Below are 27816 nucleotides of genomic sequence, written 5' to 3' on the forward strand. Positions count from 1 at the left end.
GGCCGACGCAAATTTTCACATTTCTTAAGGAACTGTTTCAAACGTACTAGATATCTACTTGATCTCACCATTTGCGGCAATATATGTAAGTGCACTCCGAATATGTTTGTGCTTCTGGCACTAAACTAAAACGTCAAGGCAAGATGCAATCAACTCACCGCAGTTTCCTGAATTTTGTCGACGATAAGCGCATGTGCACGTGTTCGAAAATGCCCGTAGTGGGACCAAGAACAACGCGTCACAGAATGAATTCTTTTCTTGGTTCGGGAAACAATCTTTGAGCAAAACAAAAAAACTTGGAGCTCAAGCTGTTGCGAAGCGACACGAGGGGGGTTTGAACGCCGCGGTTACTCGTGGCAGCAGCGTCCGGCTATCACATCACCGTTCCTGGACAAACAATGGATGAGCCCCTACCTTTCCGAGAAATCCTGTGCTACCCGTGAGCAGGACGTTCTTGCCGCTGAAGAACTCCAGCATGCCCGGTCGGCGGGGACTGGACATGTCCGAACTCATGCCTGCGTCTCGCGCTATGGTGACGGCTGTTTCCCCAGCGGGTTCGCTCGGGCGCTTGCTCCGTGCGGACGACGACTTCCACCGCGCACACGAGGAGTGCTGCTCTGACCGTTCGGCTCGGCTGAGGGCTGACTGTTGAATGAGTGGCACGGTAGCCCGACAAGAACCTTTCGCTCGCGATGACGTCACACGGTTCAGCCGGGAGGTCGCCTTGACAGCATACGGTGTCGACGGTTCGTTCGGAAAGGGGGTCGAACTTCCGCGCGGCTCTCCGAAGGACGCCCGCCGAGAAAGGAGGGAGGGAACCTCACGATAGCCTTCTAGATGTACTCTTCCCGAGGGCTCGTTGGTGGAGGAGGGTAGTTGCCACCGCAAAGCACAGCCCGCCTTTTAACTCCGTGCGCACTGCCCGTTCAAGAAGATCGACTGTCCCCAACTGCCTCGTCTTTTAGTGTGCTCAGAGCCGGCCTGGCGGCAAAACACTGAGTGACCGATTGAAACCGTTATCAGACAACACTAAACCTGTGGCTCGTCACCGCAGGGATGCGCTTTCCATCGGAGATAGCGATCGGCTCGCGTTCCACGAGGTGCCCGCCCTTTCCCGAAATTCCGTACGCGCGCTTCTAGTGTCTTCGAGCGGGTGAGTGACAGACGGGACGGCGTCGTCGGAACCAGCAAGCCATGTCCACGATGCGAGGAGGAAGAAGCGGAGAAGACGGTGCGACGACTCCTCTCTCCTCGACGTGGGGAAGGGAGACGAGTGAAGGAAACGACGCGCACAGTTTTTTTGTGGCGGCACAAGCCAACGCTTGAATGACATTGCTGCTCGCTATTAATAAACCATGAGGCGGGATCCCCCCTCCCCCGAGAGATCCTCCAGATTATATCGAGTCCGAGGAACTACATGCAAGATGCTTTCGTGTACGACTCAAGTTCAAGGCGTCATGATGTGACGCGTCCTTACGGGTGCTGGAATGCAACGGTAACCTATCGGCCAGTGGTAGGGGGCAACAGCTTCGACAAGCGATTGGCGTCACGCAGACGTGCTTACGCAACCGAAGCTGTTGGAATTCTCGCAGGTGGAAGAAGAGGAAGGACAGGGAGGTTAGCATGTCTCGCACATTGTTCTTAACAGGATGAACCGGTGGGTGGCAAGTAACATATCATACCCGACATGGTGAGCCACATAATGAAGTATAAGCGCACATGCCCGTGCATTCTTGCGTGATTGAAACGAGTGCCTCTTACACGTGCACTCTTACGTGGTTAAAAAAATGAATGTTGTGGTGCAGGGGAGTCTACTCACTGTGCAGCATTGTCAATCTTATTGGAGGACCTTGCTATTTTTTTTTAAACACTCAAACAGAACACGTTCCTGTACGCGTCGATCCGAGAGCGGCTTTCTGTCCAGGAAAACCTGTCTTTCTCAGCAGATTTTATTTCGTTCGTTACTTTTTAATTTTGTTCGCTTTGTTCGAGGCAGCAAATGTTTCTCATTATCCACGTTTTCGCAAGGAACGCTACTTCAGTGAGGTTTGTGTGTGTAAGTAATCTACTGGCAGAAAGAATCAGGGAGATAGAATCACACACACAAAACTTTGCTATTGATACAACAATCACGTTGCTTTACTTTCAGCGTGATGTCATGGAAAAGCAACTGTGATGCCGTTAGTGCCAGTTAAAGGCGAAGGAGACTTTTTCCTGCACAAACAGCCAGCTCGAAAACTTTCCTTAATCAGTTCTATGTTTGGCGATAACTTCAGAAGGAAAGGGAAAGGAAGAGAGGGGGACGGCAGACACGGTACAAAAAGTTTCTGTGGTGTCAGTGAGCCTCCGATCGTGCTGTTCTCACAGTATGTTATCGAGTAGTTAATTTCGTCTTAGATTTAATAGCAAGTCTAAAGTACGCAAACTCATTCACGTGAGTCAAAAAATGAAACCACTAATTAAGCCCCGTATGTAAAAAAAAAAAGTGGGGTGAAAAGCGAGCGAAAGAAAAAAAAAGTGACAAATAGCACCCGTTGTTAAAGTCTTGGTTCGAACGAGCAGCTCTAATGACATGACCTTGGTTTCGTTTTCTTCAGCGTATACTTGTCCCATATTTTCGGAAGCTCTGGCTAGAAAATTTAGTGATCGCCTTATTTGCATGAATATCAGTGGACGCGTTGGCACAGACGTCTCCTTGTCGCTAAAGGGATCGGGTGTGATAGTGGCATGAAACGTACACTACGCTATTGGCACATGAAACAATTGTCGAGTGTCCGCTTGATACCGTTCTCAAGGTTAGGAAGGCAACTTTAGATGCTTTCGAGATACTAAATCGTGCTCAGCGCGGCTTAATACGGCGCCAAGGGCAAGCAGGAGAGGGTGCCGTTGGCCAAGGGACACGGCGGACTATAAACCTTGACCATCTGTGGCGTTCCATGAACGCGCCCTCATAGTTCATTACGCGGTTGTTTCTGCATCTCAGCCTCCCGCAGCAGCACTTGCCACAGCCAGGAATTGAAGCTGTGGCCTCGCGGGAAGCAGATACGAGGCGTCAGAACCGATGAGGTAAGTATACACGAGTCTCAATGATGCCAAGCAGTAAGACGGCGCAGTTTACTGAGAATTTCCCCGTAGTTATACATTCTCGTCAACAGAGAACGAAGCCGTTGGGAAAGGAACATTGCAGAAACATCGCTGCACGATCGGCGCGATGCGGTTGAAAAGGATTACTTCATTTTCTCACATTAGCTCTGATTCTTGAGAGAGAGGTGGAACGAGCATCTGTTGGAATAGCCAACGGTGGTTTCTGTTTCTCCGTTTTAACTCTTCCAAACTTTGCGAGCTTCGCAGCTGCATGACGCCAGCTCAATGAGTGTCCCGCACGACAGAGTTTGAAGTCATGTCTGCCGAAGACCGACGCAGTGGCGAATGGCGATGACATCCAGCTGACGAAACAGTAAGGGGCCGACACAAGGCATTTTGGGGAAGGTATACCCACAGGCACCTTGACGAATTTATTAGTGCACCACGTTTTATTCATCTGCTGGCGTGAATGGAGTCGATGACCCCGCTCCCCTTCCTTCCGCCCCCGAATGCAACCGCAGGCGGGAGAACGAGGGTCTGTGTCATACACGTTGTATAATGGTTTTCGCGAAAGAGTCCGTTAGGTAAAGCTCGGAGATACAGTATTTTTGCCCAAGGCGCGAAGTAATAAGAAGAAGCAGAAGAAAACTTTATTATAAGTGAAGGGGTAAGAAATGGGTGGTGGGGAATTCGGGAGCACATTGGACAGCACACAATCAGTTGTGTAGCCAGGGGGCGGCACACCAAGCCCATGGCTGCTCCCCCCCCCCCATGTTTTTTTTTTCTCCATGGCATACAGTGCAACAAATGACTACTTCAAAAAGGTGCCCCCCCCCCCCCCAAACAAAAAAACATTATGCCTACGCCCCTGGACACAAGTCCAGGGCCCGGGTCAGTTAGCTAGAAAACTGTTTTGTTCAGTAAGTGCCACTTTGAATATTGCCTGCAGTAGAGTTAACTGTGATCCTTGCATCACTGTGCGAAATAATGCGTCATAGTTCTCGGTGCACTGCATCCAACTTTGTACGAACCTGCTGTCTTTATTCTTATTAATTAAATTGAGCTATTGGGCAAGTTAATAATTTTTCTATACGCTGCATCAAACAAAACAGAGATAACGATGCGCGGAGTAAGTTCATCTTTCTATTGCTCAGCAGTTTGCAATCATGGACTATGCTCCTATTCTCTGCTTTATCAGGTACTCTCAACTCAAGAAAGTGATGGCATGATAATACAAGTATCCTTCGTTAGTAACTCTCCACAGGAATTCAGATGGCACGAGCGAGGCACTACTAGTTTTCTTTTTGCTGACTACGAAGTTACAGCCGTCAGTGCTTTTACTGCTCAAGCGAAAGCTAAGACGTAAAACAGTGTCATTCAACCTTTATTACCATGGTTCCGTTATTCTTTACTCCAGCACCATCTTCTCCGGCTGTGAAAGCACAAATTCGCAATATTCTCGCATTCTGTATGGAACTCTCGAGAGGCCTCGCTCAGCGAAGCGTGCCGAGGAAGTCACAGCTCGAGACGGTATGCATACACCGCCAGTTATTACGCACTCCTCGCCTCACGCTGCTTCCATGTGCCGAATTCCTCCTCTCAGTATACCGTAATTAACCGCACGTAAGCCGTTCCGGTAGACTCCCTCCGAACATATTGTTTGGGAGTTTTGACACATGCATGGACACACCAAGACAGATGATGCGATGGAAATTCACTTTACGGCAAAATTACCGCAAAACTTTCATCTGCATCCTCGTGGAGTTCTTTGTGTCTAGATAAAGTAAACAACAACAGCAGCAACAACAACAACAACAACAACAACAACAACGACGACGACGACGACGACGACAACAACAACAACAACAACAACAACAACAACAATAATACTAATACTAATACTAATAATAATAATAATAATAATAATAATAATAATAATAATAATAATAATAATAATAATAATAATAATAATAATAATAATAATAATAAAGTGCTGGTGTCACTGCGTGCAATTCATCACACGAGGAAAAAAAAACAAACAGAAAAAGCGCGCACACCGCATCGCAGATGGCAGACCGGAAGACTATAGAAGGCTGTATGCATGCGCAGCCTGTGTGCACAATGACGAAGTGGTGTGAAGACTCGTATGCATGACGATTGCGACCAGAACGGAAAAAAACTAAAACAATATAACGTTGCGATCAAAACGGTTGAGACATCAGCATTGGGGAAAGAGAAGTTGAGAAAAAGCTCTGGAGCACTTGACGTATCGGGAAAATCACTCTAAGCGAAGCCTTGTGTGTCCTTTACTTTTTATTTATTTATTTATTTATTTCGTTCTTTTCACATTACGCGATACTTCCGCCTAAATGTTCCCTTCCTCAATGTCGGAATTTGGAGCAGCGCTGCACTATATTTGCTACAGACGACGCCGACAGTCATATCTATGCAACAATGCATTGTAGCAACGTTAAACGAGAAGTGACCGGGACAAAAGATGAGACTTCCATATCAGAGACGGCTGATCACTGACGAGCCCACGATCTGGAGAACATCAGTTACGGTAAAGAATCTCGCACTAACACGTATGTTGCTGGCGCAGAGTGGGGGGTCACGCTGCTGTACACTCGACGGTGTATAGGCTTTATCGCGTACTATGTCGGCACCGAAATCTGCGATTCACAAAAGGGTGGCTTGATTCCCATATTTGGCATTCACTATGCGTGGATTTTCATCCCATAGTATATTACCAAGTACTTTAAATCGCTCAACACGCCCCGCCGCGGTGGTCTAGTGGCTAAGGTACTCGGCTGCTGACCCGCAGGGCGCAGGTTCAAATCCCGGCTGCGGCGGCTGCATTTCCGATGGAGGCGGAAATGTTGTAGGCCCGTGGGCTCAGATTTGGGTGCACGTCAAAGAACCCCAGGTGGTCTAAATTTCCGGAGCCTTCCACTACGGCGTATCTCATAATCATATAATGGTTTTGGGACGTTAAACCCCACATATCAATCAATCAAATCGCTCAACACTTTTTCTAAGCACACAAAATTCGCCTTTCTACGTGCATCCACATCGGCACCTGCATAGATGTGCACTGCTCAAACAGATGAGTCATTTCACTTTAACTGACGCAGCATAACTATGGGCTGTAAAAGTAAACATGGAGCGCTTTATTATTATTATTATTTTGCGTTATGCCACTCTTGCGATGCATAAGCAGACACCAAAATGGGAAAGCAGTGTTCAACGTCATCCAATGACAGATGAAACTGCGATACGTTATCCCCGGATCCACAAAAGCGTTGAAGGACAGCCGTTGAAAAACCATACCCGTGCCCCCCCCCCCCCCCCCCTTAAATTTCTTTCTGCCATGGGACACGGAGCATAGAATGGCAACCAACCGCACTTGTGCGCACACCTTTATGTCTATGACTGTAGGCCCGTGTGCTCAGATTTGGGAGCACGTTAAAGAACCTCAGGTGGGCGAAGTTTCCGGAGTCCTCCACTATGACGTCTCTCATAATCATACGGTGATTTTGGGACGTTAAGCCCCATATATCAATCATTATATATGACTATGGCCTAGCGCTTGAGGTCTCGGGTTCGATTACGACCGCAGTGCCCTCATTTCGACAGGGGCGGCATGGAGAATACTGTCGTTGTTCTAAATAGCGATAACTATGCGACGAAAGATATACAGGACACAGCGTTGTCCAATCGTGTGCGCTGTTTCGCCACAATCTTCGTAAACCTATCAGCCCACCTAAGAATCCCTATGAAAAACTTTCGTATCTTTAGGTCTTGGTGTACGTTGAACAACCATAAAATTATCGGACGTCCCTCCCTATACTGCCTCTATAAGGACATTGTTATGGCACGTAATATCCCAGAATTCAGTTTTTTTCTTATCGTGCGAGTCGCCGTCTTGATGTAATTGCGGTGTTATCTTTCTCCCCACGCGGCGTCTTGCCACCAGGACGTTATAAGCTGAGGTAATAGCCTGTTTAACACTACAGAATTTTTTCCGGCTTGAGCACAAACATAACAAAGAGGGGAGAGAGCGAAGACAAAGAGAAATTGAGAGCAACTGTATTGCGTGCACAAACCTGACCGTGTTACGAAAATGTTGAGGAAGCTCTAAGTCTGGTGGAGCGAAGCCGGTAGGTCAACGCAGCCCCTCGCACCGATAAATCAAGGTGATCTCAATGGATACGGCAACATCCATTGCCGTGTTTCTTGACTACCAGGCTACGACTTGTGCCAATATAATCAATCAAATAATCAATTAATCAAACAATCAATCAACACACCATTCCTGGTATTGGAAATTAAGGTCGAGTTAGATACGCGTAAACACGGTATTTAGCCCACCCAACCTATGCAGATCCGAGTAACAGCTGCAAACAATCGAAAGGGGCGAGACGCGACGTGCGTACAACACACGCCGATCTCATCGTGCGGCGTAGTGTGTACACGGGCACTTTCCCTTTCCGCAAGCTTCCTCGGTTTGTTGCCGACGATTATCACTTTCTTCCTGCAAACGGCCGGCCCTCGGCCAACTTCCTGGATGCGAAATCGCTCCAACGTCGAAAGCGCTCGACCCAAAGTGTGAACTAATTGGGAGACAGGTTACAAGTACCTCAACGTATTTGTATCGTAACCACAAAGCACTTCATTCTACTCACGTGGCAAGTGGAGCAATCATGGTTCACTTTTCTCGAAGACAAACTAGACGATGCACACTGGCTAAAAGTCCAGGGAAGCATTGAAGGTATGGATATCGACAAGGATTAGCATACAATCGTGCCCAAATAGAGAGAATGGTAGTAGTAGTACATGTAGTGTAAATGTGAAGATAGAAAAGTGGACAAAAGATAACTTGCCCCTGACATGAACCGAGCTTGCGATCTTAGAATTCCAAGGTTCAGTGTGCGCCAGCGATCGTTTCGTCCACTTCCCTTTCTGAGCATTTATATCCCAATTACTACTAACGGAATCCCCTATACTTACTTTCCTTGGTATCATTGCCTGTTCTTATTAGCATTGTGTTTAGCAAAAAAAAAAAAGGGGTTTTAAGTGTCCACTTCTTTCATTCATTTGAAAATACGGAAAAAGTCATATGACGATTGCTTGCAGACCTTTCTGATATGTTTTTGCAAGGTCTCCCTCTTTGTGACGAGTATTCACTCCCCCATCCTCTCATTACCGATCAGTTACGACACTGCAGTGGTTTTTGTCTGACGTCCGTGCCCGATCATGTTAAACCACCTTTCCGTGTCGTCTTTCCCGCTGAAGATCTCGTTTTCTAGCCAACCTCGGCAGCTAATTTTCGTAACCATGCATGTCCGCAACGTTTGCGACTATAAATCACAGTACGATACCTGTTTCAACGTGTACACTTTCCTTAGCTGCCGCTACACGAGAGCATCTATTTCCGCATTCGCATTTATCCATGATGACATGTGAACAAGTTTCTTACTACGTTATTATTACGAAACACTGAAGATAGTTCAAAAATAAAAGTAATAGCTATGCTGCAGAGCGTAACACTAACGTGCAGTATAGCGAATGTTGGTCAAATAAAATGCTGAAATAGATTACTGTGTATCGTTAAAAATAGCGTCAATATTGGACAACAACCACAAGCGTCAGGTACGGGCATGCTGACGTATACATGAAAAAGCAGTAACGCTTTCACGTTGTGGAGCAAAGATGCGTCACTTAGATGATCTTCTAAGCAATGTCAATATCAATTAAATACTCGTACAACAACATAATCGTATACATACGTTTATTGAATAGTTTCTTGTCTCGTATTTATTATAGCACCAATTTTCCCTCGCCGTTGAAAAAGACCACAACTAATTCTTCTATGATACATGTATCGCGCGTGCAGATGGCAGGTGACGGCCACGTGCTCTGTCGTGCGCTTAAGTGTGACGCAGGATTATTCGACGCTACGTGCTTGTGCGTCTATAGGGATAACGGCGATGGTGATCCATCTGCAATGTTTTCCTTGCAATAAAAGCCAAGAGCTCCGCAGAATTACCGCAATGAATGTGCCGAAACGCGTTAGCACAAATGACACGATACCATAAGGCACCAAGTTGTGAGCTTTATGACACATGCGTGCGCAGTGTTTCCCATTCGGGAGGGGGGCACAGGGGGGGGGGGGGGGCTTATGTGTACGCCTATACGTTCGATTGACGCAGGCATGAACAGATATTATACAAAGGACGAGACATAACACTTAGCACGTGTAGACGTCCACTTTTCTCGAACACTGCAAGGTGGGGTCTTTACGCGCATTTATCAGCGGCCTTGCAGCGTCCGCCGATACCAGTGAAATGGCGGACTTCTATCAAGGTCTTGTTGTGACGATAGCCCGTCACAGAGCCCCCGGTGGCGACAAGTTTTTTCCCTGATCGAACGTCGCAAAAAGTGCACCGCCAAGGTGGGAGTGGTTTTGCCACATAACGCTCGCGCAATGGTGAACGTCGCTTCGGCCTCGCAGATTTTCCGTGCGGGGTCATTCCGTGGGACCCGTGCAGGCATTATCGCCAGTCCGAGTCATGACAAAAGGGAAAACACCTCGCTCCACACAGTATGTATCGCTGCCGAGGTGGCACGAACCAGTCAGGCAGCTTTTAGTGTCTCCCAAGGCCATAGGTTTACCAGCGCTATTGTAAATATCTGGAGTAACTAAACTTCTACATAAATTGAAGATGATGTCGGCAAAATGTGTCATTTTCAAATATTCGTAATCTGCTCTACTTTTTCTCAATCATAGCTCAAACTTTTGCCATTATAAATTAAGTGGAAAAGACATTATAATTTTATAAGCATTGTGAGAACTTAGGAAGCTCTGAATTTAGGATGTCTTGGACAGCTTTCTGAGGCACTTAAAGGGGTACTGACACCTTTTTTTTCGAAGGCGAGGTTACTCTACCAAACAAATCTTCTGTATACAGAGATGGCTCTGAGCAAGGGTGAAGCTCAGCAAATGCATATAAGATATTTTATTTTGATAATGAAGTATGTTTTCTCACGGCGCTCCTACCGACATCAACACTATTTTGACGTCAGGGTACAGTAGCAATTTCGGTGACGTCACGCAGCAGTTTGGTTGGTTGTGATGACGTTCAGCACGAAAACACAAAAATGGCAGCATATCGACGGGCTGAATGATGGAGAGTGGGGCGAAGCATCCGCCCGCCCTTTCGTTTTTGCTTCCATCCGTCCAAGTGTACGTCTGTGTGACCGTCCGTGCGTCCACTCGTCCATCTGTGCGTCCGCCCCTGCGTTCGTCCATGTGTCCGACCGTCTGTGCAGCCATCTGTGCGTCCGTCCATGCATCTGTCTGCGTGTCCGTTCGTCCATCTATTCAACACTCCAAGTACCATCATCTCGCATCTTTTCTTCATATTCCGCATTTAGAAGCACCGCCATCCAGCGGACATTCCAGGGACTAAACGAGAAATGGCACATGCACACTTTCTTACGGCTTGCGCTTCGAGTCTACTTCCCACCTTTAAACACCTCGAGTTCATGGTATATACTAGTTCACTGTATTCATGGCACTGCCGCCCAACGCTCGCTAAATCTTTCTAAATTCAAGGAGGTTACGCCCGGCGAGTATAACGTAGCAACCCTTTCTTGTCAGATAGTGCTCAATGTACATGCCAATGGCTCCTAATGGGGAATGAGAGACAGGAGAATTCGGCTTTTAGTTAACGCACACGCTGCGAATTTTTTTATTGTTCAACAACGCACAGGAAAAACGTCCCACCGGCACCACTTTGTAGGTCAAAGCGTAGGACATGTTACGTACTACGGCGAGGGACGAACGGGTGCCGCTTTAAGGAGCTTCGACCCTAAAAATGACAGCTTGCACGTGCCATCCGCTGAAATTGATTTATGTATCAGTGTCCAGCGCGACCATCCTCGCAAGCATCAGCGCTTCAAATCCGGTTGCCGCTTCTGCTGTTGTTAACATGCATGTTGCTGGTGGCATCGTTACGCAACTGTTAACAACTACTAATACAAAACATATTCGGCTGTTTAGCGTATGTCTGCGAGTGAATTTGTGCATAACTATGGCGCTAAACAAAAAAAATTACAACGCAGCCAGCTTCCATTCGCATGCTTCGCATAACATAAATACCCAGGTACGTGAGATTTGCCATATTTTAGTGCTTTTGATAGTATGATAGGTGAATTAGTCAAAACAGCCAGACAAGATTCCTGCTTACAATGAAGGCGGAAATGTAGGCCCATGTGCTCAGATTTGGGTGCACGTTAAAGAACCCCGGGTGGTCGAAATTTCCGGTACCCTCCACTACGGCGTCACTCATAGTTATATGGCGGTTTTGGGACGTTAAACCCCACATATCAATCAAGATTCCTGCTTAAGCGAGGACAACTTTCGGATTCCGAACATCGGTGCACACGGATGACAATTGAGTTCTGCAACGTGCACAATTCGTACAATTAGTCCTGGTGGCGCTCACGGATTGCATGCACGTGACGACATGTGCTGCCACGACTTCATTTGGGTCATCTTATGGCTGTCGTTACAGCCAGATGCGCTAAGGAGACCCAAGATCTCCCTTGTGGTGCTGGGTTTAACAATAACAGCACGAGATCACCCTGTTGGCAACAAGCTTCCCGCAGTTCCTGCAGTCTGTTGACAAGGTATAGCCGCTATAACCAACGTAATGCCAGTCATGCTGCAGTGAACGTAATTGTCACCGATTCGTCACACTTGGTAAACACATCATCAAGCAGTAAAACACACGTAAATTCGGTCAGTGACACTATAGTGTCATTTAAGCATTCACCGTTGTTACGAAGCTGCTAGATACATTAGGGAGCTTTAGAATACCGTTTGCAAGCGTTGCGGGCGAAGCGGGCACCTTATGAGTTTTAGAATAGCGTTTGCCCTGCTGCAAACCGCAACGCACGATCGCAGCGGCAACGTAGCCTCGAAACCAGCGCTTGCGGGCCACATGCGGGCCGCCATCACCGCACGCAATTTCGGATTTTCTGCGTGTGGTCCGCGAACGCGAACGCCGACTCGCGTTACGACGCATGCGCAGTGGCAGCGACCTCACCACAAGGGCTCGCGGTGCGCTATTCTAAAACTCCCTATTCACTGCGAACAGCGGTTGCGAAGCGCACGCAAAATTAACCGAGCTCAAGACGCGCAGTGAGGCATCGGCGCTGTTGAAAAAAAAAAAAAAATGTCCGAAGGTGGAGCAAGCGCACGTAGCGCCTCGCAACGCAGAGCGAAATCATCAACAACGCCGGCGACGTCCACGAAAGCCTCGAAGCAGTGCGAGAAGGACTGCGAAACAGTGTGCCAATGACACGGGCAAGGTTTCCGACGCGGCGGCACCCGAGATGGGAGATAAGATGAAAACGCAGCGCCGGTTAGTGAAATAATAACGAGGGAGGAGGCGCACCCTATAGCAGGCAAAAAAAAACTGGTTACGGCGGGAGACTTGCAAAACTGATCGATAATCTACGTCCCTGGAACGTACGCCGAGATAGAGCGCCCTTGTAATATCGCAAGGCGACTCCTGCTTCCGTGAGAGGGGACCGTGCATCGGAGTCAAAATCCGGACGCCGCCTGCATTCAGTGGCGATCCAAAGGCCATCCGCCCGCCAGATCTGGGACGGGGCCATCGTGCGTGCGATGCGGGCGATTGGCGATCACACATTTGGCAGCGAGTCAATGAAAATTTGGCAGGGCATTGGCTCTTGCGGAAAAACCGCAGCCACGTCTGTAGTACTACATCCTCGCCCACTCTGAGATCTGGATAAGGCGACCGTGGGTTGCGCTATCCAGAGTGAGCGTCACTGGAGCTACGCGACTGTCGGCAGCGTTGATTCAAATCGCATCGCATTGCGTCACAAAAATGCACACACACGCAACACGTGGTAAAAAAAAAAAAGAGAGAGAACCAGATCTGGTCGGGTTTTTTCAGTGGTGGCCAAATTTCTTTTGTTTCTTCTTTTCATTTTCACCTAAATACTCGTATTTCGCAGCAGCTTTTCAAAAAAAAAATGTTCGTAGCAGTTAGTGAGTTGTATGTTCCTCGCATAAGTTGGAAAATATAATACCAACGACTGCATAATCCGAAAAGTTGAGCAATAACTCAAGCTATCCAAGGTTACGAAAACCACACCAGGTCCGCACAAAATTTAACTGGCTTCAGATAGCCGTGAGCCCTATCCCTTCCTCCACAAAGATGGCATCTGTTACGATGTACTGGAAATGTGCAGTAGACTCTGCATTTGGCTGTCGTGGCAACCTTATACGCGGGCTTTGAGTACAAGTACATTTTAGAAAGTTAAGAAATCTGTGCATCCCCAGTTGCGCAATTGGTTAGCGCACGGTACTTAAATCTGTGCACACGTATGCTAAAGAACACGATACGAATAAGATAAGTTAACTGAAAGATTTCGATAGCAGCTGTCATGACTCAAACGTGTTGCAAAGTGCGAAAAACCCACATCTAGGGGTGGGAGTGGGGGGAGGGGAGACTGTTACAATTTGTAAATAAAGAGTGATGCATTTCCACAGGACATAGCGTCCCATTAAATAAAGAACGTTCAGCTGTATATGAAAGGGAAAATCGACACCAACCCATTTGTAGCCCGAAGCCACCGTGTGAATTTCTCCGAAAGAAAAGCTTCTTAGTTGTTGAGAAGTTCATCCTTGTCCGGCGTCAAATTTTTCGGCAACTAAGAAGCTTTTTTTCCCCGGAAAAATCAGCAAGGATTTCCGCGTGGCTTCATGCTACAAATGAGCGGTTATATTCTCTCTTTCCTAACCCTTCTGCCACCTTACGGTCCACAAAATTCATCTTCATTCAGCTGTCTTTGTGCATTCCCTAACATATCCTCCGGTCTTCTCACATTACCGGAGATTCCCACCTTGCACTGCTGTCTAAATGTAAGCCACGCATCGCTGAAGTATTTGATTTTCAGAAACTGACACGAGCACCCAACAACAAATTAAGCGCTCCATCGTTGTCTTTTCATACGTGCTCCAACAGAGAAATAACAAGAGTTCACTAGAGTATAAAGTTGGGCGTGTTGGTAAGACATAATTAATGACGTAGCGCGTAAAATAGAAAAAACACAGGACAAGGGAAGGGACAGAGGGGAGCACTTCCCTCTGTCCCCTACCTTGTCCTGTGTTTCTCCTATTTTACGCGCTACGTCATTAATTATAACAAGAGCTCGTTGAGGAAGAATTCCGGACGTTAAACTCTCTTAAGCTGCCGCTCCTTACTCCCCCTCCATCAAGGACATTCGTGCGCAACACTAACACAGCTGGAAGGCGCGTTGAATCACATTGAACTCCAAAAGCATGCGTCGGAGGGGGGGGGGGGGAGTGCAGAACGGTTGCCGCCATTTTCTTAAAAAAAAAAAACACGTTACACACGTCAATGCAGCAGCATGGTTAACGTTTCGTGACACTGCGGTGTTACGAACTTCGGCAGCTCTTTTGCAGTTGGCGAATGAGGTGTGCTGAAAAAATTCGTAGATACCTATTGCTAAATAATGCATACGGCGCGACAGCAGCTTCCACTGATGTCGAAAGTGCCAGACTTTTGAAGACACGTGTACTTTGCATGCCCCCAACTTCGTAATATGACACTGAATACCGTTGCATTGCTTTTCGCCTCCAAGCCCGCAGAAAACACCCCCGTGTCGTCACAGACGCATGCGCAATAGATTTATCATCTGCTTCCAAGAAAACAAATTATGAGATTATAGGTGCAAAGATTTATCGTTATGAGTCATACATAATTCACAGTCACACTTTAATTATCAGTGCTACGATTGATGATTGATATGTTGATTGATATGTGGGGTTTAACGTCCCAAAACCACCATATGATTATGAGAGACGCCGTAGTGGATGGCTCCAGAAATTTCGACCCCCTGGGGTTCTTTAACGTGCACCCAAATCTGAGCACACGGGCCTACAACTTTTCCGCCTTCATCGGAAATGCAGCCGCCGCAGCCGGGATTCGATCCCGCGACCTGCGGGTCCGCAGCCGAGTACCTTAGCCACTGGACCACCGCGGCGGGGCAAAGAAAGAAAGAAAGAAAGAAAGAAAGAAAGAAAGAAAGAAAGACAAAAAGAAAGAAATAAATAAAGAAAGAAAGTTAATAGAGACCTGCTTATTCTATTTATTTATTTATTTATTTATTTATTTAATATTAGATGAAACCATCCGAAGCCAACAGAGAGTGAAGCCAAGGAAATAGTAGGGGCAGACACCCGTAGTTTTTGTTAATGTAAGGTTATTAAGAGACTTTCGACGTAGAAAATTGGGCTAATTTGTGGGTGTAAAACTGGCGCATTTGCGCAAACAACCAGAAAAAAGAAATGCACGTAAACAGGGCGGGTTCTGGCGCCCGTACAATCGTCCTGTTTGCATGCATTTCTTTTGTTCGTTTGTTTGTTTCGTTGCGATAAGGTGCCCAAGTTCTAATATAAGATAGCGGCGAAGCCAGTGGGTGGGTGGGCGCACTAATGTGTCTGAATTTACAATTTACAATATACTTGCCCACATACAAGCGCGCGCACACACATAAAAAAAAGTAGAATTCCTCCAACCCCTCCCGACAAAAAATTCAGGTTGCGCAACTAGAAGAAGGTGAAGGGAAATGGAAGGCAAAAAAACTTGCCACCGGCTTATCCCAGAGCCTTCACCTAGCACGTGCTTTCCACACACGACGCACTGCAAGGTCAGTGTGCAACACGAAAATGGCCTACAAGCATGCATGGATGGTTTCGGCTATTGCACGCTCTTCTCATACATTCTTTTCATGCACGTGTGGTCCGAGCTTATCGAGGCCCAGGCTCCAGAGTGAGCTTTCACTCTAGATTTCACTCAAGTTAGTGAGGCAGTCACCGTTTTAAGTCACTGTTTACCACTGACTATCGGCGTCATCCTTCGTCATCGGCGGCATCAACATCAGTGATGCAAAAAAAAATTCACATTGCCGGCATAAGGCCGAAGCATTGAATGCGATAGCAACACATCGGAGTGTTATACGAAGTAAGGCTAGGAGATTTAGGAGCCATACCAAACGTAGTGAACACTGTCGATTATGCTTGAATTGACAGTAAAAAAATAACCAGAATATCTAAACAGGTGTTGTTGGAAATAGTTGACTGCGTGGCAACCGACAAAAGTCCAAGTTTGGCATCGAAAAACGCGACAAGCCACTGGTTCTCACGTCGATGCACATTAAAGTTGAAGTATCCAGTGACAATAACCGGCACATCCTATAGGCCCACCACACAGAAGTTGTGCAGAAAGGAGTTCATGACGTCAGTCCACGAGGTTCCTGGTGATATTTACACTGTTGCAACGACGAAGCCGTGCGATGGCGCAAGCGTGAACACAACTCATATGGGGCAGCTAGTTGAGTTAGCTCGTCTTACGTGATAGTGGCGGTGCACATTTCAATGGGAACCGAATTCCCAGGCATGACAGGACCGGCGACTTCCCAAGTAGTCCTGGACTTGATGTGAACAATTTTTTCTCTAGCTTCAAAGTGAAAGTGGAGTCAGACACGTTTTGGAATGCCCCTTTCATCTATCTGTATGTGCTTCAGTGAATCCACTCCTCTACTGATCAAGCAATCAAACACCTCAATCTTTAGGGAAAGCAATCTGTGGCTTGTATACACAAAGTACATGCTTTGTTCAAGAATGTTTCTTTTAAGTCCATTGAGAGAAAGATGTAGTTGCAAAAGGCGTATATACATAGGTCGCCGTTAGTGCGATAGACAGCATGAGTGGTATGGGCTAGTTGGTTAATGCAGCGCGCTGAGAAGCGAGGGGTTGCTGGTTCGAATCTCCGGTGGATGCCTTGGAATGTGATGCCCATCGCGTGATGACAGTAACGTCGCCTGATGTTCTCATTACGGGAAACTATCGCTTGGTCAAAGGTGAACCGGTCACGGATGGAGTCGGTCAAAACCAGGGGCATGATCCTGGTGCTGTTCACTTAATGGACTGTCACTTCGACCTCCACTGATAGGCTGGAGCTCGGAAAGCAGCGCCCCGTCTGTTTGTGGTCTTTCTTCCGCAACGTCATTTTAACGTAACGAAGCTTTCGCAACTCTCGACACAAATGAGAAACATGGAAGGCGTTTCGGCACTACGAATGCTGCCCACAAGACATCTGCTTTCGGACGCACATCTCGGATGCCGTGCATGAACTCTGATCACGTTAGCTTTAAAGCTCCCTTTCCCCTGTGTAGGGTAGCATACGAGTCCTGCTAGACTGGTTAAGATCCCCGTCTTGCAGTTCTTTCGTAAGCAGGCAATCAATACATTGACTGAGACGGAAAAATATTTGGCCTTCGAATCGTACCAAGCACATGGGACTCTGCGAGATATTTCTTTATCCACTTGCACAGATAGGTGACCGTGTACGCAAGTTCGCCATCAGGTCGTTTGACTACGAGATGGAAAGACTGCCGCCCGCAATACTGTATCACACGAGTACTTATAGAAATGAAAGTACGTGTTTATAAGAAATAACGCTGGCTTCAGCTGCAAACTGACGAATGCGCAACGTGTCGCTTGATACCCCACGCAAACGGTTCAGACTTCATAGGCGACATCCAGCGGGGTGCGCGCAAGGCTTTTCCTTATTTATTTGTGATTTGTTTCCTTTGTACTTAACGTCGTTCTTGTGACGGAAGGCGTGCACAACGTTCGGGCGAATAAGAACTAACGCTGTCAAAAGGGTGCATGATACGTCTTTTACGGATGGTCGTGTGGGCTAGTTAGTCTGCATTACACTAAGTGATGCATGCAGCGCGGAGGAAGACAGGGGCACGAGGAAACGGTCATTCCCTCGTCATATCCTCGTATTTGCGTTTGCACTCCTTGATTCATGGTTCCGTGCCTTGCTGCGCGCTATGGTACTCTTTAAAGAACGCAGTTTTTCTTGCAACTACCAACGTATAGAATAAAAAAGAAAGAAAGAAAGAAAGAAAGAAAGAAAGAAAGAAAGAAAGAAAGAAAGAAAGAAAGAAAGAAAGAAAGAAAGAAAGAAAGAAAGAAAGAAAGAAAGAAAGAAAGAAAGCAGCTGGACGTGGCAGCAACTTCGGAGTCGGTGTCGTACGGTGGATCCGTATATATGGTATTCATTAACGAATGAGGAAAACCTTGAACCCTTCCCATCAGCTCAGGCGGTGACATCGCATTGTTTAATAGAGCCCATGACCATTTATTCAACCGTACAACCGCACTCATGCGTTTATCATTCAGAGTTGGAACGATTACCGTCCCCATTACCGAAGCGCAGGGCGCTTCTTCTTCACAGCAAAGCCGGAAGGCAACGCTAAAGGGTAAACAAAAGCGTTACGGCTGTCCCCGAGTGAAGATTCAAGGATACCGAGGACGCTCGATGACAGCTGATTGAATAACATTACGCGAAAAACTCGAGGAAGCACGCCAAATAGTACACGCGATTGTTTTCAAACAGTATATAGAGTTATCGGTGCTTTTGGTTTATTCGCTTACCATGGACAGTTGAGCAAGTCGGCATGGATTCGAAATGTAGGTGTGCAGATAAGAAAATAAGGTCAAATCAACGTAAATGCTGACTATATATCAGCTGAAAAGACCTACGGCAGCGAAAAAGAAAATGTTCTCTTTATCATGATGTGCTTATCATGGTGTGCTTTTTATCATGATACTAATCACATTCGCTCACTTAATTCCACTAGGTGACCAAGCGATCATTGTTAAATGTAAGTTAGACAAATAATCATGCAATGAAATTTTCAGCCGTCCTTAATCTTCACTCAAGTGTCTTGACGTTAGTCCCCATAGTCTAGTACGTTAGTGCACGGAGCAATGCCTGGAGGGCAAGAAGCAAGCGCCACCCCACGGAGGAGACCAGCGCAAAGTTCACTTAACCATGGCCTCCGAGATAGCGGGCGGGTTCGCCCCGCAATCTCGGAGGTCATGACTTGACCACGGAGCCACTGCGCGGTGGAGCGATCGGGTGGCAAAGCGCACACTCAGCACGCCCGTTGGTCAACTTGACGTGTTTTGTTTGGGCGGACAGGTGCGTTCTTTTGTTAACTTTCAATGAACACCTATCAACGTTCAATAACTTTTCGTTAATTACCCGGGCGTTATATGCGTTATATCTACCCTATGTAAAAGTTAACAGCTCCTTGTTTATGCTTTGTTTTGGCATACACTTCTCTTTGGGAGAGGCTTATTTACAGACAACTCCCTGCGGTGGTGAATCTGATGATGTGGAACATATAAGGTATACCCAAACGACCTCTGAAAATAAGTTTTCCTTCTTTCAACCACTATTCATGACGCTGCAGCACTCTGGTAGCATGACGTCACTAGTAAATAAGCTCTCAGTTGGGTCACATAGGAGAGATATCAGTCGTGCATTGTCTCTCACACTGAGTTGTCAAGCATGCGCACGGACGTTATGCCTTGTCTCGCATGACATTTGTGCGTTATTTCACTTCGTTTCGAGCGTTTTTTAGTGCACAAAGAGAGACAACAGTGTGTTGCCGAAAAGCACAAAATATTTAAAGACTCAGTGCCAACATCGTGCACGTGTTTTGAGTAGGAATAAGTGACAAGGAGGAGATGTCGCCTGTATGTTATCGGAAGGGTACTGAAAGATGGGAAGAAGCCATTCCCGTTTTCGAATTTGGAGTGGTTTAGGGACACTTTCTGCTGAATCGGTGCACGCGTCGCCTATGCAACGTTAACATCACCCGTTAACTGTGCCTCGATCGGTGCTAGGAGGAAATAACTTCACTGAAAACGGCAAGATCGGGAAGGATTTTTCACTTATACCTAGGTGACAGCCATGATTCGTTGTTCTGGCGGCATCCTCGGTGCCATAAAATTACATCGGACAATGAAGATAGTTGGTACTCTCGTCACGAGGCAGAGCTCATAAAATATTTCAAGCAAGACCAAGAAGGGCACTGAATACAGTGCTAGTATATCTGCATATGTGCCACATAGCAGAGTACGAACATTTGCCCCGATGATGACGATGATGATGATGATGATGATTCTATCTGACAGTGCTGACTATCACTACGTAAACTTGTATGACTAACATGAGAATTGAAATATCAATGTCCTATTCAAGCAGATAATGACGCTGCTATATTGTCAATCAGAAATCTCAAAAAGAATTTCGCGTTCCTTACGAGATATGTAACGTATATAACTCAAAATGGTATACACTTCCAATTGGCTACGAAACCAAAAAGCGAGCCAGTCGAGGAAGGACGTCGGCGTTTGGCGAACTTAGATGCATGCGCTTCGGCGTTACATAAGCGGTGCCGCCAGCGCTTGGAGTAGTGCCCTGGCAGAGGCCGAGATAAGGACCGGCAGATTGTGCTTAGATAGACACACATTTAAACCTTGTTTCCTATACAGTGGCCGAGTCACGACGAAGGCTGATGGAGGAGGTCCCCTTTTCTGCTCAAGGGCAGCTCTGCAAAAGCTGGTCGGCATGCACAACATCATAAGTAGTTGGCCTCGCCACCGCACTTAGATCTGCGGCTGATTGACTGAACGACGACCGTGTTTTAGAGCACTGTTGCATCGCTCGTTACATGAAACTCTCCTTCCGACTATCTGGTTACCCGGTGCCTCAGCACACCGCGTGCTTCTTTCGCATTGCGTAAAACGAAAACAAAAAGAAGAACTTGCAACGCCTTCTCTGTGCTCGCAATTTTGTACACGTTAGGTAATAGTGCATTCCGCTACTATTTAGACTTTACCTTCAAAACAGATAGCCAAGAGAGTTTTTGAGACGGAGCTATATACATGCTTGAAAAAAATTGCGCGGACCCTCTCGGTAGATATCTGCTGCAACGAGCTCTCAGCTGAGATGAAAAGGAAAAAAAAACACGCTGAAAAACTGCAAATGAAAAGTTAAGCATGCTAAGTCTCACCGGCGTTCCCGTAATTTGCATTACAGTTTCTGAGATATTGGAAATTGGACGTGTTGGCACGCCGCTGAAAGCCCGCGAACTTTCAATTGAAGACGAGTGCTTGGAGCTGGATTGATATTGCACATAAATTCAAACACATCGTTAAAGTTAAAGCAGACTAGCAAAGTGGAATTCTGTCTGACTCTTTGCAGTAATCAACGCAAACAGGCGAAGAAAGACATGCGATGTATAAAGTAACAAAGTAGCGGCGTCAGCACGTGCCCTTGCGCAGCCAGTGTACGCTAATTAAGCTAGCCCCAGCGCGGTGGACTATAGTGGCCAAAGTACTCGGCTGCTGACCCGCAGGTCGCGGGATCGAATCCCGGCTGCTGCGGCTGCATTTCCGATGGAGGCGGAAATGTTGTAAGCCCGTGTGCTCAAATTTGGGTGCATGGTAATGAACCCCGGGTGGTCGAAATTCCCCGAGCCCTCCACTACGGCGTCTCTCATAATCATGTGGTGGTTTTTGGGACGTCAAACCCCACATATCAACCAATTAATTAAGTCAGCTGACCGGGGAGTTAGCAGTCAATGTCACAAAGTTTAATCAGAGGTCAGTTCGAATAATGGGGGGCTAGAACTGCGACTAACAAATGCGAATATCAGTGTGGATGTGGACTGGTAAGAGAAAGCAAGTTTATCAATTTATCGGTCGAGAAGAGAGCATTGCGCAATGTGAGAGACAGTAAGAAAGAAAGAAAAAGAAAGAAAGAGAGATAGAAAGAAAGAAAGGACCCATAGATTTTGTAAGCGCTAAAGGAAGGTATACGTAAGAGGAGCGAAGGACACAGGACCTGCGCTTGTCCTGTGCCCTTCGCTCGTCTTACGTAGTACCTTTCGTTAGCGCTTACGAAAGCTATGGATGAGTACCAACTAGCCTGAACCCAGTGCTTTCTTAGAAATCGGAGGGCACCTTGAGGTTCGCCTTCAAGTGTAGCTCGTGAAATAGCGTAACCGGGCCTCCTGCGCATCAGCTTCTGAACTGCCAACTTGCCTCGGTTCTCGATGCACGCCTTCACCACACCGCAATAAAACGAAAGCATCGCTGAATGCCTATTTCAAGCGCAGTTGTGAGCTGCCAACTTCGCCATACGTGTTTATTTGGTGAATCAGTGAAGGGCCCGCTTTATGCGTCCGTAGGCCAACATACGAACCCTGTGCAGCTGTTCACTTTATTGATGGTCCTGGTGATCACGAGGATTAAATATGTCTGAGCGATTTGTAACGGGAGGGCCTTCAAATCGCCCACACGTTGCTCGATTCACGTTTTTTTTTTATGCCTGGCGCGATTCTACGCGTCAGTCACGAAATATACGATGAGCCCTTCCACAATATTATATTCATATAATGTTTTTTAAAGCAGTTTCAACAAATATTTTGGCTCTGGGAAAGAATAGCTGCTTGTCACGGTTCATTCCTCACTCAGACACGAAAATCTTCATTATTTTATTTTATTTGCGTCTTCTGGATACTTATGTCAGATCTATCGCTCACAACCAGCGACGCCCACGCAGACAGCGGAATTTCTGCGAAGCGAGGTCGTTAACGTTATCGCGTTAAAATATTACATCGTGCACGCACACGCTAAGCTCGGCTTGGCCTCATTTTCCCAATCGAGAAGGGCCTCCTGAATTTTCCGTCCAAGAGAATAGCCGCAACACACTTGCTTTCTAGTTGATTGTTCTCATTGCATAACTTACCGCAATAGTCAAACGAGGCTAATTTAGCTATCCGTAGTATCGGCTTCATAATTACTCTTATTGGTACGGTTGGAGTGACGAGACCTTTGAATGTTTTAGATGAAGCTTTGGCTGGCAGGACAGAGATATTAACTTCCAAAGCCAAGGCTTTCATAGTCACCAAGGTAGAGCTGGAAAACGGAGCAATTAGAGCGATATAAAGTAGCAGCGTCCACCCGCGGCATCGGAGGCGATCGCTTAATCCCTTATCTGTCGACGTTTCCTACGGCCGTCTCAGTGGCACGTGCGATTGCGTTCGCCTTGGTGCCGCGGCAGACTGCCCAGACAGCGGGCGCAGTTCACTGCCAAGTCTGTCAAGGTGTTACGCCATGACCAAGAAACGAAGGTCCGCATCGCCACGCGTGAAACAACAAACAAACATTGAAAGCATAAAGCGGCATGCATAAATGTTTGGCCAGCACAGCAAAGGTTCACCCCCCCCCCCCCCCATTTCGCTCCGGCGCTGCATTAACTAATTTCGCACAGGAAACTGTGCCGCGACTCCTTGACTACATCCGATGTGCGAGACACCGGCTTTCGCCACCATCCCGGTGAAGCTTTCGTTGTGAGACGAGAAATGGACTGACATACGGGGACATACGGGAACTTGTTTGGAACTCTATTCGAGCGGCTGCATCTGTCATACAAGCTGGTTCTGCTCAAGTGCGGGGTTTACCCGCCGCGGTGGTCTAGTGATTATGGGGCCCGACTGTTGACCCGATCGAAGGTCGCGGGATCGAGTCCCGGCGGCCGCATTTCGATGGAGGTGGAATGCTTGAGGCCCGTTAGCTGCACGTTAAAGAACACCAAATGGACGAAATTGCAGAAGCCCACCATTGCGGCATCCCTTCCCTTATAATGAAACCTTGGTTTTGGTACGTAAAACACCAGTAATTATTTTACAGTGTTTGTTTTCTTTAGATACTTGGATGGCCTCATTTGTTCAAAGTGGGGTTAAATGTTGGCGTCAAGTAAAAAAAAAAAGGACGTCACTCTGCAGTTAAGAAATTACTTCTTTTGGAGAGTTGCGCCTCCTACGACTCCGCAGAAATAAGGACCTTCAAGTGAGAATTGGCGAGTATCTTTATCGAGCTGTATGTGTCAAGTCGTGATTTGCAACAAAAAAATCAAAACAAATTTTGGTTTCGAGTGCGACCTACTCGAGTCAAGCGCGACCACAAGTGCTTGTGAGCTCGTGCCGATACTGGGACGGCGGTATATCGAAGCGATTTTTAACATAGGTCGACTGGGATACCCATGTATGAGATGTGCCATCAGAAATGCTGTTATACGGCCTTATCGCGGGTATACGTCAATGAGACAGTGTCTATGGGAGCACCCCTGTTATCCTAGCGTATTACAGGAATTCGATAAGCGGAAAGATTTATGCGGAGATATATTAATACGAAGCATGAGGGTCGCGGCGCAGACGGCAGAAGTTTGCCAGAATAGCCACTTAATTAGAGTAGCCATAGACACGCGCTGGCGTACAATGCTACTTACCTCACACGACACTTTAAAATGAGCGCTTTATGTCGTTTTGACTAGCACATCTCCAGGTGCATACATCCTCAGAAAGGAAATGACTTGTGGGCAGTGATGAGCATATCAGTTATTTAAGTGAAGCAGTGTTACACACAAGTTTCCACGAATCTTGTTATATGTATACCCCCAATTTTTTAACGTTTTTTTTATGAGCAAGAAAACAATTGTCTGTTTACTTGCAACACCGAACGGTAATCTTAGTTTTGAAGTCATACGCTAGGATTGAAGATATTATCGGTTAACCTTTTCATTAAATCCTAACTGGTCACACGTGTAATTCTTCTTGTAGCTAATTCTTAAATCTTTTTTTTTTGGAGACCAAAAGAAAGCTGCCGAATGTCCCATGCAGCTTCCTTAAACAGGTTATGACGCAAATATTTCCCGTTCTTTTTTTTTTTTTTACTGAAAGGCCCGGGACGTTTTAAAGAGCCTTGGAAACGTGAGATATTCCACAAAACAGTAATTACAGCGGATTTTTTCAAAGTTGGTTTTCGTTTCTACTCTCCTGACGTCACAACTCGGTATCAGCTTCTCGTCACGTTCTCGCGCAGAACGTGACGTTTACACGACCACTCCATGGCTCCGTTGATGACGCACTGAAGGTAATTTCGAGTGCTCCTGGTGAATCAGAAACGGTCCGTGGGAACAACTTGTGGGAACAGAAGGCTCAAAACAAAAGAAACGTTCAATCATCGGGTGACTGAACTGATGTCCCGGCCATGATGACCGAGCGTCTCCGTCGCTTCATCTTTCGCGGCCGCGATGCAAACCTGTTGATTGATTGATTGATTGATTGATTGATTGATTGATTGATTGATTGATTGATTGATATGTGGGGTTTAACGTGCCAAAACCAGCATATGATTATGAGAGACGCCGTAGTGGAGGGCTCCGGAAATATCGACCACCTGGGGTTCTTTAACGTGCACCCAAATCTAAGCACACGGGATGCAAACCTGTCCACTGCAGGTTTTCTTGAATGTTCTTGTACCTCACGCCATCACAACCAGCCATATAAAGGTGCGTGAAGACCCGATAATCAACGATGTAACCTCAAGTCATGACGGTGTCGATACCAGTAGTTGCATCAAGCGAAAAACCGACTTCACTGCCAAAAATGAAATATCCTATCAGCATTTGCTGATCGTCACATTTTCTCAGAGCGGTCTCTTCACGCACTAGGTTGGTATGAATGAGTAAAAACAGCTTCGAAGTAAAAACGACTTCGAAAATTGTTGTCAGAACTCCCTTAAAACCAATAGCGCCGTCGCGATTGACAGCGTACGGTGCTCTCATAACACGGCAGTGAAGTTTATGGACCAGCTTTACATAAGAGTCCACTTCAACTCAGCACCGCACCGAGCGATGCTAGGCGAATTTGCCCTATAGCTTGATAAAGTTAACACATCGGCTATCCTACGTGAAAAACAAGTGTAAATAAATTATGTACCACAATTACCGCGTTATGATCACCGATAGATGAAAAGACCGCCTAGCTGGAGACTTTGCTGGCAAGTTTCGTAAGGCGATGTCGAAAGGCGTCACAGGTTTGAGCGGATAAAAACGTTCTTTTGCCATTAATGTGCCATTTCATCTTTTACGTAAACGATGTAGCTTGGAACGCACATACATGATTCGGCTTTGTCAGATCGATATTTTTGTTCAGAACAGATAAGAGAGAAAGAGAATGAGAAAAACATGCCCGACAACTTTGTTGAGTCTATAGTGCCTGCTAAATATACCGCATAACCTCTTTTGACGTGTGGGAAGCGCTGCTCGTATTTTTATGCACTATTGGTTAATGCGACGAGTGGGTCTTTGCCGCAAACCATGCTTATCCTTTTCCACACTGAAAGCTGTTTGGAGCGTGAAGGAGCTGGCTACGGCAGTTCGTCTATCCCTTTCGTTGCATCATCATCGCCAGGCCACCTTTCTGCCCACAGCATTTTAGAGGACTCCTAAACCACCCAGGGGTCGAAATTTAGTAGTGGTGTAGGAGTTGTGCACAGGTGCACGACCAACCCGTAGGCACAAGAATTATTTTAAATGGTGCCGTAGTAGCGGAGCTGCACACGTTTGATGACCGAAATGCGGCCCTCCCTCATTTCATTCTTTCCGTGTATACTCTATAGGTTCATTGGCTCGCCTCTCCTCCTGGTCCTTATCCCACGCGAGAAGGATAAGGACACCAGCAGGAGAGGCGAGCCAGCTCGCATGGTGAAGAGGATAAGCATAGAGTGCGCGTGTACTTGCAGGCAAAGAAACAGGTTCTTTCGGCGGCTGACATGACCAGAATGACGTCCCTACCAATGATTGGAAATACGGAAAGATCCGGGGAAAAGCACGAAATTGTTTCGCTTTGTGGCCGCCCACGGAGCGTAGCGCTGCCGCCTTTGGCACTGTCAATCGTGACGCCATTCTGAACTCAGTGTGCACATGTTGAAGTGCTAAACAAATAATTAGAAGTGGTTTAGGGTACCTTTGGAGCTAAGAAGCTCGCCCTGAAGGGCGGAACTCTTAAGCTTAGAAAAAGAATCATCACCGAGCGTCATTTAGTGCAAAATCTGATTTCAAAGTTTACATTGTGGTTGTCATTGTAATAGTGGTTTCGTGCAATAAGCAGGGGCGCTGAATAAGCAGTATATATTGGTAAACATACGTATCAGACTACTCCGAGGCCCTTCACTTTCAACGCGTATCTTTAACTTAAATGTTTTACTTTAAACTAAAGTGGTTCATGTTGCGCTGCTGACGCAAGATACCCATCGCGGTAGTCTATTAGTTGTGATGGTACTGCAAACCGGAAGGTCGCGAGATGGAATGCCGGCCGTGGCGGCCGCGTTCCGATTAAGGGGAAACGCTAAAGCCCACGTACACGTATAAGGGTGCGAGTTCCCAGGTGGTCGAGATTTCTGGAGCCTTCTTATACGTCCATCACAATGTTATTGCAGTACTGGGGCGCAAAACCGTCACAATTATTGTTATTATTAGGCTTGTTGTTGCACTATAGGTAAAAATGTTCTCTTTTTTTTTTCAGTTTTCGCAGATGAAGGCGACAACTCTGCTCAAAATTGGTGAAGATGTTCGTGCAGCGATCACGAGAAGAACAGACGAGAACAGGTGCTGTCTCTCAACTGAAGCTTACTTTGGCAAGCAAGAGGATACCAATAAAGAAAAAAAAGGCTGCCCATAATGACTAATATGTGAAGCCACGTGATCATCAATGTTTAAAAAAAAAGACACAGTATCGCATAAGGACGATGCAATGAATGTGATTAGCAGCGAACTATTACACTATGCGAATTCAATCTAGAAGATGACACTTTTGGATCTGAATTCGCGTACGCCCCGCCACGGTGGTCTAGTGGCTAAGGTACTCGGCTGCTGACCCGCAGGTCGCGGGATC

At 46.7% G+C, this 27816-nt stretch overlaps 1 protein-coding gene and 1 long non-coding RNA gene across 4 annotated transcripts in view; one reads left to right on the forward strand and one right to left on the reverse strand.

Moving 5' to 3' along the window:
• Positions 1-27816, reverse strand: part of LOC119179800 (putative fatty acyl-CoA reductase CG5065) — a 69223-nt gene that overhangs the window by 32812 nt on the left and 8595 nt on the right. The window contains exon 1 of one of the 3 annotated variants that reach the window (XM_037430921.2): positions 415-908. The exons of the other annotated variants lie outside the window; for them this stretch is intronic. Coding sequence (XP_037286818.1) covers positions 415-513 — 99 coding nt within the window. The 5' untranslated portion in view covers positions 514-908. Of the gene's footprint in view, positions 1-414; positions 909-27816 lie in introns of those variants that run through there. 3 annotated transcript variants of the gene reach the window in all.
• LOC119179816 (uncharacterized) lies at positions 2943-27610 on the forward strand. Its single transcript, XR_005110883.2, has 2 exons — positions 2943-3066; positions 27448-27610. It is a non-coding gene; the product is annotated as an uncharacterized LOC119179816 (long non-coding RNA).

Source organism: Rhipicephalus microplus, chromosome 2, assembly GCF_043290135.1.
Source record: "Rhipicephalus microplus isolate Deutch F79 chromosome 2, USDA_Rmic, whole genome shotgun sequence".
Lineage (NCBI taxonomy): Eukaryota > Metazoa > Arthropoda > Arachnida > Ixodida > Ixodidae > Rhipicephalus > Rhipicephalus microplus.